General features: G+C 40.4%; 1 protein-coding gene across 24 annotated transcripts in view; it reads right to left on the reverse strand.

The window, feature by feature from the left end:
- Positions 1 to 11704, reverse strand: part of VTI1A (vesicle transport through interaction with t-SNAREs 1A) — a 373592-nt gene extending 361888 nt beyond the window's left edge. For 8 of the 24 annotated variants that reach the window (XR_010318060.1, XR_010318062.1, XR_010318063.1 and 5 more), the window contains exons 1-2: positions 11218 to 11689; positions 661 to 719 (exon numbers count right to left, since the gene is read on the reverse strand). Coding sequence is in view for 16 of the 24 variants with exons in the window: in XM_010588985.3 (XP_010587287.2) it covers positions 661 to 719; positions 11218 to 11623 (465 nt within the window). In the remaining 8 variants the exon portion in view is untranslated. Of the gene's footprint in view, positions 1 to 660; positions 720 to 11217 lie in introns of all 24 variants that reach the window. The other 16 variants (XM_064269328.1, XM_023546733.2, XM_064269327.1 and 13 more) reach the window with 14 other exon arrangements.

The raw sequence follows: 11704 nt of genomic DNA on the forward strand, positions 1-11704 counted from the left end.
GGATGAAATAATGTCTCTCTCTGGGACAACAAGTAGACTTGCTCACAGGCTCGGTGTTCCTCTCCTGTAACACATTCCACTGCGCATACAGGCAGGTACATCTAGGCCCACCTGCATCATCCCTGTGGGAACTGGGACCTAGGGAACTGATGGACCATGCTGACACTCTAGATACTGCTTTTACTGTGAGTAATAAAGTCGTTCATCTCTGACCCAGGAGTCTCGTGTCTTCTGTCGGCTTGCCATGAAACTCTGGCAAGCTACCTTATTAGCTTGCAAATAGGATAAAATCTCAAGTTCTTTACCACTCTTTACAAACAGTGCTTGTCTCAGAGGGTTTTTGGAAAAATTGAATATTATAAACCAGGTACCCAGTATGCATTTAACAAGCACCAGTTATTTATAGCTATTATGAAAAGTATTAAAAAGAAATAAAAATTGGAAGTAGACATTTAATGAGTCAAGTTTGTTAAAAACAGTAAAATCCCTAGAAGCTTTTTTTAAGTTTTCCTCAATTTAAAAGCTGATGAATTCTGAATCATAAAATGCTAATCAGTAATATTTTATATTTCCATAGTGTATAAAACAGGCTAGAAGAAGGTCTCTGAGCTTGAATGGCTCTGGTTGCATGTTAAAATACATGAGTAAAACTGTACATACCAACTCTTTTGCTTCTTCAAGCTGTTTCTCCACATTTGCAACCATCTGTTTCTTCTCATCTGAAACAAACAAGAATATCAAGGAATTGCTAAGAGTGTGAATGAAACTAATACTTAAAAACTTTCCTTTTTAGTCGTATAAGTTTTTTCCTTTCTGTTCAGATTAGAGAACTACCGTATCAGGCAAATATCATTCTCTGGTGAGTGAGGGATCACTTTAAGCCACTGATTCTAGGCTATCTGGTACTATTCCATGGAGAACGTAAATTATTAAGAGATGCTACAGTATTTTAAAGAGAAACCAAACATTACTTTGTTCTTTAAAAGACACGTGTCAAAATATGGTGGCCTGAGGAACTTGCAAAGTCCTAACTTTAACAATTGGAAATAATTGATTTAAGAGTATAATTTAAAAGTCACATACAAAACACTTCCTAAAACTAGGCATGATCTTATAATCCCTAAACCACTACCTACTCACTAGATACGTGATACAAGAAAGAATTTTTTTTGAGACTCAGTCTCTATTTACCAAAATGGAGATAAAACAATCTATTGGATTATCTTTAGCTCAAATAAGCTGACGCAAGTGAAAATACTTTTAGACTAAAGTGCAAAGTAAACGTGTGGTTTCTTCAACCTTGATCACAATTAAGTTATAACCCCTACTGTGATTCTCCTTTCTAGGAGAGACATGACCTTGTAGATATTTTCAAAAAACTTTTCCTGAAAGACTAGTCTAAAGAACTAATGGACCACCACTACTACAGCCTCCACCAGACTGAGTCCAGCATAATTAGATGGTGCCCGGCTACCACCACCGACTGCTGTGACAGGGATCACAATAGAGAGTCCCAGACAGAGCTGAAGAAAAAGGCAGAACAAAATTCAAACCCACAAAAAAAGACCAGTCTTACAGGTCTGACAGAGACTGGAGAAATCCTGAGAGTATAGCCCCAGGACACACTTTTATCTTAGTCTGAGGTCACTCCTGAGGTTCACCTTTCAGCCAAAGATTAGATAGGCTCATAAAACAAACAATAATACAGGTAGCTCACTTGTGTATACAACACTAAATGGGCACATCAGCTCAGGGGCAAGGACAAGAAAGCAGGCGGGGAAGGAAAGCTAGACAAATGGAAATGGGGAGCCCCAGGTCAAGAAGGGGAGAGTGTTGACACGTTAGGTTTGGCAAGCAAGGTCACAAAACAATATGTGTATTGTTTAATGAGAAACCAATTTGTTCTGTAAACCTTCATCTAAAGCACAATAAATTGAAAAAGGAAAACTTTCCCTGAATTCCATTCCAAATCAATCAGTCCATCTATTCACAGACTTGACCTAAGTTTTGTACTAACCAGACTTATGGAACATTAGTAGTTTTTCTGCCTAGCACTCTTTTCTTCTCAGGCAATAGCCCCCTCTTTTGAGGAACCATCCCCCTCATTCACCATGCAGATCAATCGAAGGTGTTATCCCCTTAGATAACCCTGCCTGTCTGGGTCAGTGGCTTGGCAGGGGATGGGCATCTCATCCTAACTAAGTAAATCCTAGTAGCTCAATCTCTCTGGCCACATTGCTCTGGGAGGTGGTGTGGGTGTGATGGATTGAATTGTGTCCCCCCAAAATGTGTGTCAACTTGTTAGGCCATGATGCCCAGTATTGTGTGACCATCTACCATTTTGTCATCTGAAGTGATTTTCCTATGTGTTGTAAATTCTGTATCTGTGAAGTTGATGAGATGGGATTAGCAGCAGTTATGTCAATGAGGCAGGACTCAATCTACAAGATCAGATTTTGTCTAAAGCCAATCTCTTTTGAGATACAAAAGAGAGAAGGGAGCGGAGAGACAGGGGGACCTCGCACTACCAAGAAAGCAATGCCAGGAGCAGAATGTGTCCTTTGGACCCAAGATTCCTGTGCTGAGAAGCTCCTTGACCAGGGGAAGATTGATGACAAGGACCGTCTTCCAGAGCCAGAGAGAGAAAGCCTTCCCTGTAACTGACACCCCGAATTTGGCCCTGTAGCCTACTAATCTCTGAAAGGATAAATTTCTGTTATAGCAGCACTAGATAACTAAGACAGTGGGCATATGACCCAAGCCGACTAATCAAAGTTCTTGAGCAAGGGGGAAGTCTTTTCCTCTCCTGATAGAGTTATGAGAACGTGAGCCTAAAATCTATTGGTATCCATTGTTCAAGCTCCAAGGAGAGAGCCAGTTTGTAGTGGTGGAGAATGTATCCTGCAGTTAGAAAGGAACAAGTTGAGAGCAAGGGTGTGTTTCTGGTTCCAGATAACTTGGAAACAGATTTCACTTGACTTTATCATGATTTTGTTTCTTGAGCCAATAAATTTATTTTTCTTTATTTAGTTTAAGTTTGGCTTCTGTTGTATTGATCCTCGTGAACACTAACTAATACAACAGACTAGAAAAGCCATGAAGCTTGAAATGGGTTCAATATCAGCTGACTAGTCCCTTAGAAGGATGGTCAACACTAAGTGCAGGATCTTTAGTAGAAATTATTATTCTACTGAAATAATAATGAAGTTTTGCTAACCCCAACCTCTTCCCTTTGTTCCTCCCAAACTAGGCAGGGAGGAGGAAGGGAGGGAGAGGGGCAGCAGGGAGCAGCTGTCACACGAGGTGTTTTGTGTGTCCTCTACATATTTCTCCCTAAGAAAAACAGCACACACTTGAAATTAGAATTCAGCTCATTTTCCCATCCTTGAAAAAGTTAAATCTATGTATAGCCAGATTAAAAAATTTAATAAATGACCCCAAATTTATCTGCTTCTGGAACATTTCAATCCTTCTAACATCTCCACACAGTTATAGTAGAATTAGTTCTGTATTTTTTGTGACATAGCAGAATACGGAAACCCTGGTGGCTTAGCGGTTAAGTGTTACGGCTGCTAACCAAGAGGTCAGCAGTTCAAATCTGCCAGGCGCTCCTTGGAAACTCTATGGGGCAGTTCTATTCTGTTCTATAGGGTCACTATGAGTCAGAATCAACTCGACGGCAGTGGTTTTTTTAGAGCAGAATACAAAATAAGACAAGCTCAACATGGACCAAGAGTGAGATTCTGTATTTTTCATATCAGAAGGAACATCTTGTTTTCTTTAATGGACTCAGTGATTAAGAAAGTCCATGCCATGGACTCCCAGGACTAATATGTACCAATTTCTGTCATTAACAAAACAAAACAAAGGAAAAACCTCCCTTGTTCTGTCTTCCCCTTTGCTACAAATCTCTCTTCTCCCATCCCCTCACCTACTCCCCATAATTTAGCTCCTGCTTCCACCATTCCGCTGAAATTACTCTCATTAATATTAATGACCTTTCCATTGCCAAAACTAATGGGCACTCTTTGCTACTATTTTTACTTAATCTTGTGGCATCTGACACTGTGCTCCTCCCATCCTGTAACTTTCTCCTCTCCTGGTAAGTAGTTCCCAATGGAAAGTTGAGGCGCTGTTGCCAGAAGGTAGGATGGAAGATGCTGTGCAGTCCGAAGCTACAGATGTCCACTGCACTCATTTATTGCAGTCTTACAGTCTTTCCCCGTTTAGCCTGTCCAAGCCCACCTGCCCTTCTGGGGACATGATCTCACTTCCTCTGAATTCCTAGGGCTCTTGGCTCTGATGTAGTGGCCCTAGAGGTAATGAAATTAGTTTCTGTTATTTTCCTCTTCTGTATCATCTCTAGCTCCTCGAAGGCAGGAACCACTTTTCATTCTCTTTTTTTAGAGACCACTCTTGACACATCTTTGTCCCACCATATTCAGAACAGAGAATTGTACACGGTACATGCTCGATAGCCACTTACTGAATGAACAAACCGGTCTTTGCATTCAGCAACATATCTGCTACTCACAGAGCAACTGAGGAGAAGAAAACTCCATCAACAAGGATTGGGAAAAATCTTGCCACTCGAATATGGCAAGTTTCCCTTTTATGAAAGAAGTCGTTAAACTTGGGTGGGGGTGTAAGGTGCAGTACGAGTGTATCATTTTCTCATAAAATCTATTTCATGATGGTACTATCATAAAAAACTCTGGACTAACCCAATCTTTGGCCCTCAACAGTGTTCTTCATATTCTTAAGAAGAGAAGAATTTAAAAACTAACAGTTTGAGGGAAAGCATGAGGAAGGAAGGACTGAATTAGTTGACCTTGGAAGTACCTACCAGCACTAAATTTTGGTAACTTTCTGTAGGTAAGGACATGTAATTCCCAAGAAAGCTTCTCTTTACCCGTCCCAAATGTCATTCCCTTGACAAAGGATTTGGAACTCCATAATTAATAGCTACCATTATTGCACAAGGTGGTATGTGTTTAACATACCAGTCAATCCACCAAATAACCCTGTGGAGGTAGTATTATTATCCCATTTTCACTTACAAACAAACTCAGAGAGATTAAATCATTTTCCCAGAGTTAGCCAGCTAATAAATGGCAGAGTTATGCCATGGTCTGTTTCCAAAGCTGAGCTCTTAACTATTGTACGTAGTATATAAACAAACTCCCCCAATTTTTTTTCTTTACATATAGGCTCGATGAGTACTGACAGAGATGTATTTGCGTAGTGTAATAATTCCTTGCCTACTCAATACTAACAGAAGTGCTTGGTGTTGACATACACATTAAATATTGGCATAGTAGGATACTTTTTTGCTTTCTCAATAAAAATTGAAGTGCTTAGTCAGGCTCGAACACTTCCAATGTAGTAAAAGTGTCAGGCCCCACTTGACTTCAGTTCCCGGTACTTGTCATTGCACAATGGAAATATTTTAAAATAAAAGTACCAGCAGAAATTATGTACTGGAAAACTACTAATACAGAAACTTTTTGACATTAGGGGGAAAAAAAATGGGTATAAATTACTGATGCTACACTGTGTAGCATACTGCAGAATTGTCAATGTTAAAGTAAAGACATTCTGGAACGATCCATGTGGTGACAGAGATGGAGACATTGGTATGAACCTGTATTTCACTTACGACAAACGATTACATACACAAATATTTATAGTTACGGGTATATACATGAGTTAGTATAGACACATGTATTTCCTCACTCTGTCTACTAAAAGGGTCTAGACACAGTAACACCCCAGTAGTGACAAGCATATCTAGTGACCAGATCTTTGTTTCTAATACCATTCTTCAATAAAAGGGATCAGGGCTCTCTGGAGAGACGGATCACTCTAGGGCTCTGCGGTCTGCATCCCAAAAACACATAACCCCAGTCTAGTCATGAGAAAAACATCTGACCAATTCCAGTTGAAAGACATTCTACAACATACCTGACCAAACCAAACTCACTGCTGTCAAGTTGATTCCAACTCATAGTGACTCTACAGGACAGAGTAGAACTCCCCCCATAGGGTTTCCAAAGCTGTCATCTTTAGGGAAGCAGACTGCCACATCTTTCTCCCTTGTTGTGGCTGGTGGGTTAGAACCGTTGACCTTCTGGTTAGCAGCAGAATGCTTTAACCACCATGCCACCAGGGCTCCTTACACCTGTCCAGTACTCCTCAAAACTGTCAAAGTCATCAGAAACAAGGAAAGTCTTAAGAAATGGTCACAGTCAAGGGGAGCCTAAGGAGGCATGATGACTAAATGTAATGCGGTGTCCTGGATGAGATCCTGGACCAGAATAGGGGCACTAGGTGAAAACTAAGGAAACATGAATAAACTATGAGGTTTTGGTTAATAACAATATATCAATATGGGTTCATGAACTGTAACAAATATATTAATGTAAGATGAAGAACTGGGTGTTGGGTATATGGGAACTCTCTGTATTATCTTCCCAATTTTTCTGTAAACTTAAACCTGTTCTAACATTGAAAGTTTATGTAAAATATCAGCGAAGCCACGACTTAGATTGACTAAATCGTTGAAGGGAGTCCCTCTTGGAGTAGTTTATGTATCTGTGTGTACATATTATGTGTGCATATACATATATGTGAGTGTGTATACAAATATACACATGTATTTGTATGTGTGTGTGTTTTTCAAAGATAAAGCATTTAAACATTCCGTAAATGCGCTAAAATTTTTATGAGATATAACTGGGCCAACTGTAACAGCTGAAGGCTATTTTTCCTGTATGTACAACTTAAGGTGGACCCTGCCCAGCAGCACATGGAGCTGACTGCGAGATAGCAGTGAGTTTCTGAATTAGGTTTGGAACCAGCCCTTCAATCCTAACTCTCTAGAACAACAGAAATATAATGCAAGCCATATATGTAATTAAAATTTTTTTCTAGTAGTAACATCAAAAAAAGTAAAAAAGAAACAAGTAAAATTAGTTTTAATAATACATATATTTAATTTTAATAATATTTTAACCCAATATATCCAAAGAATTATCATTTCACTACATAGCACAAACCACATTGCAAGTGCTTGACAGTCACATGTGAACAGTACAATTCCCAAGCCACACACATTTAAGCAAACCACTGTTTTCAGAAGAGCAGACTTTCCTGAATTCCTTCACTACAACCACCCTGCAAAGGGAAGAGAGAATCCATGCACAACTTTTATGGCTTCTTCCGTACATGACCAGTCTAGATGCTGTCCTAAATCCTCTAGGACTTAGGATAACCTATCAGCTGGATTGGAACATTTCCTTCCAGAAAGGACCTGTCTTGCCCCACCACTTCCACTTTCACTCCCCTGACTCCCTCCTTGATGTTCTGAGTTGAAAGCCCAGCTCCAATTTCATATCCAAAACTCGCCTTCCTTCAAACGCTGGTGTTCATAAAGAAAAATTCATCTAACTCTAATGTAGGTACAGAAAAAGGTAAGACTTGAGGTCCAAGTTCATTAAGATTGATTTAGTTCAATTAGTATCCAAAAGTCTGAGCAGCAGCTGGGTCCTGGCTAACTCTCCAAGTTGTTGCCATCAGCAGCAGCAGCAGCAATATTATGTGATATTATGCACTTTCTCTGGGTAAGAATTGTGCTAATGCTTTACATGATTGATTTCATTTGACTGTTACAATATCTTAAGGTCGTTACTACTAGTCTCCTCCCTTCCCCTCCCACAATGCCCACTCCATTATACAGATGAAGGAGGCAAGGCTTAGGGAGGCCAAGCAACCTGCCCAAGGATTACACACACTGTAAGTGGCAGAGCTGAGATTCTAAACTGATCTGATGCCATGTCAGAGTCTTAACCTTTCTTGGTACATTTCCAACTCCAGCCACAAAGTGACAGGATTCACAGTAGATCATTTGTCTCTCTGTGAATGGTGTGGTAGCTAATTGCAAAAGAACAGTTTGGTTAAAATCCTTTCCGAAGCCTGTTTGAGGTAACGAAGCCTCTGACCTGTGGAAAGTATCCCTCCCCCATCCTTTAGGATTTCACTCCCATCTCCAGAGGAAAAGAAACTTCACAATAAATTAATAACAGTTATGATAATAATTAATTCGTTAAGGTTTCTGCTCAGTCATTTTCCTGGCTTGACCAAAGAACAGTAATCATTAAAAATCAACTTTTGAATATGGTGTCATAAAAGTATTAATAACCTAAGAAGAGACTCATCCACTTCATTAATCTAATTCCTGAAACAAACACTTTAAAAGCAAAGTCTCTGTATTGTTAAAAACATATACCACATAATCAAATTTCTTTTTTAATGTCAAGTTTTAAAATGTTCAATCTTTTCTACTGTCTTTGGAATTAACACTTTAATACACCCGACACACAAAACAGGGAGTGAAGTTAATTTCAACCAATCCTACCCACTCTACTTCCATTTTAAAAAGTTAGTATGTTTGGGGAATGAACTGCTTTGGCTAAAAAGTTTGCTCCAATTTTTAACCTTCTTAAGCCGAGCTTAAGGAAACCCTGGTGGCGTAGTGGTTAAGTGCTATGGCTGCTAACCAAGGGGTCAGCAGTTCGGACCCACCAGGTGCTCCTTGGAAACTCTACGGGGCAGTTCTACTATGTCCTATAGGGTCGCTATGAGTCAGAATTGACTCAACAGCACTGGGTTTGGTTTTGGTTTAAGCCAAGCAAATTATAGCTCATCTCCACTGGGTCAATTTCAGCTGAGTATCACAACCATTAATGATATCAGGAGAGATGTTATAATTACTTTTAATCATATTGTTTTTTAACATGGTTGTACATATTAATTTCTGTTAGTCCAGGCATACATGTGAAATGCATAACTACATGAGTAAGTTTTTAATTTTTTTCTATTTATCAACTAGGAACATTAAGAGAACAATCAGAAGTCATTAAGGGAGAAATCACTGCATTTTTAAGAACTATAATTATTCATTTATTCAAGTCAGTAAGCATTGTCCCAGTGCCAGCAATATATTCTGCTTTCAACTCTAATGTGGCTGCGGGGCTTGGGCCTTATATTTATAGCACATATAATGAGACGGACGGCTTTATTTTTAAGGTACTTAATCCCAAGGTTTCCCTCTATTTGGTCAGTATTGTTACATTAAAATATAAAGGCAAGAAAAACTCAATTAGAACAAAATGTTTTCTTGGAAACAGTTTTTACAAATTTGCACCCAAAGATAACTTTATTTCTTTATAAACAGCTTCCCAGTACATAACTTATTAACCCAAACAAAGATGCTTCCAGTGCTAATGCCCTTACAGTTAAAATGGAGCTTAAAAAGGAGCAAAAATTCAACTGAAACCACAAGTCCTGATAGTCTGAGGCTCTGGAGCTCAAGAAAAGGAAGTACCCTCCAATAACAATAACAACAAAAATCAAGATAACGGGCAGTGGAGAAAAGCAGAATCCAGGAGAAGCAGCGAGGTGATGTATCACGAAGTACTGAGGCCATCAGCCACTTTCTGCACAAAAACCTCTCAGGCAGCAGAGCTCGGTGGTCTATGCTACCTTGGTTCTCTCCTCTTGCTCCCTTACTTGGACTCATAAACCTCTTTAAGACATCATCCACCTCCTCCAGAACTAACTGGAACTTCAGGAGATGAGTGGGGTGTAAGTTCAGAGATTCTGGCTTCAAGCAAATAACCCTATTAACAGAAAATAGGTGGGGGGAAGAAAAACAAAGAGATAAAGGATGAAATTATTTATAAACACACACGTTTTGGGGGAGTTGGGGAGAAGGAAAGAGGAACAGCAACTTAAGTTGGGAAGAAATTATTGCAGAAGCAAGTGCTTGACTAAAAAGATGGGAACGGGAAGGTTCTCATGAGTTCACAGATCAATGTTTTTGTGTGTCATCAAGTTGATTCTGACTCATAGCGACCCTATATGAGAGAGTAAAACTGCCCCATAGGGTTTCCTAGGCTGTAATCTTTATGGGAGCACACTGCTAGGTCTTTTCTCCCAAGGAGCTGCTAGCAGGTTCGAACCACCAACCTTTTGGCTCAAAGCTGAGCGCTTACCATTGTGTCACCAGGCTCCTTTCACAGAAAAAAACAAGCAGGAGCACTCCCTTTTCAACACTTTACAGCCCAGAGCTAAGGTTGGGCCAAGCCTAGCAATCTGGTGATGGTCATTTTCTGCAACAAAAGGAAGCCAAAAAAGTAACAATCTTATCTGCTACTAGCTAAACAAATTAAATCGGTATTTAGAGAAAAACAAAACAAATGCTAAAACAATATCTTACAAACAAAAATGACAAAATACCATACTTAAAGTAGTCTCGTCATTCTCTTAAACAGTTCCTGAGCCCCTTCTAAGTAAATGCCTCAGAAATCTGAGTCCCACCTTCCCACAGCTGACAATTCTGCACGGTAAGATGTGCTAAAAAATAAAACAAAACAAAAACTTCCAGGTGGGAGTTGTAGAATTTTAAATGTGAGAAAAATTATCCTGCACCAAGTTTTACATTGAATTGAGTTATAGATACCCTAAGAAGCATGAGACATAAGAAATGGGGGTGGGGTTTTGAAAAATACTAATTATCATATTAGGAGCTAACACACTAGAAAGGGTTTCACGTATATTAAACCATTTAATCTTCACAACAACCCTATAAAAATGATACAATTATTCTTCCTATTTTACCAAGAAGAAAACCAGAGAAAGGTTAAGAAACTTGCCTAAATCACAAGTCTAAGTGGCAGCCAGGACTGGAGCCCTGACACCCTGGCTCTTGACTCTATCCTGCTGTACATAATAATAGCACTATTGTTGTTGTTATTATTATTAACAGAACAACACTAGCGTATATTGCACATTCATGATCTAGGTACTTTCATTCATTCCCTTTGAATACTCACATCTCTATATTCTATAAATGAAAAAATCAAAGACTCAGAAAAACGTTTCCAAGACTACACAAGTTACGAGGCGCTTGGGTCGGGATTCGATTCGAGCCCAAGTAGCTCAGATTCTGAAGGCTCTTTCGCCGCCCGCTACAACCCACCTTGGATTCGTCCTTTGCCCTCAATCAAGTCAAGCCCCGTCTCTCCCGGGAGCGCCATCACCACCTCACTCGTCTCGCGCCAGACCCTCACAGATACTCTCATCCAGACCGCGTTCTACCGCCCCCGGCCCCCTCGCTCTCTGAGCCACCTCACCCGTCCGGGGCAGGGTTCTCACCAGGTGGGAGTCGGGGGACTCTAGCAATCTTGTTGGTGATCTCTGCAGTAAGTACCGCGAAGTCCTGCTCATATCCTTCGAAATCGGACGACATGGCGGCTCCGGATTGACCGGCCCGGGCCGAAGCCAAAATCGGGCCAGGAACCTCACGGGACAGGGCACGGGGGCGTAGAGACCCCGGGAAAGCCCTTAAGAGCAGCAGAGAGCCGGGGGACAGCTCCCAGCACAGCCGCTTCCCGGTTGTTCGTTGCAATCTCGGTCCTCCGGAAATCCAACTGGGTAAGCTTTTTATTTTCCGCCTAGGCTTCAGGATTAAGAAATCCACGAAGAAAAAAATGCTTCGGTTAGTTTTTTTTTTTTTAAGGCCTACAAAAATATGCGGGTGCTCAGGGATCACGGAAATCATTTTCTCTCATTCTGGTAAGCGGGTCCGGGTCCCCAAGCTACAGGTCTCAGGAGCTTGCTCCCTGAGGGAAGTTTGATACGG

The sequence above is a fragment of the Loxodonta africana genome, chromosome 16 (genome assembly GCF_030014295.1).
Source record: "Loxodonta africana isolate mLoxAfr1 chromosome 16, mLoxAfr1.hap2, whole genome shotgun sequence".
Lineage (NCBI taxonomy): Eukaryota > Metazoa > Chordata > Mammalia > Proboscidea > Elephantidae > Loxodonta > Loxodonta africana.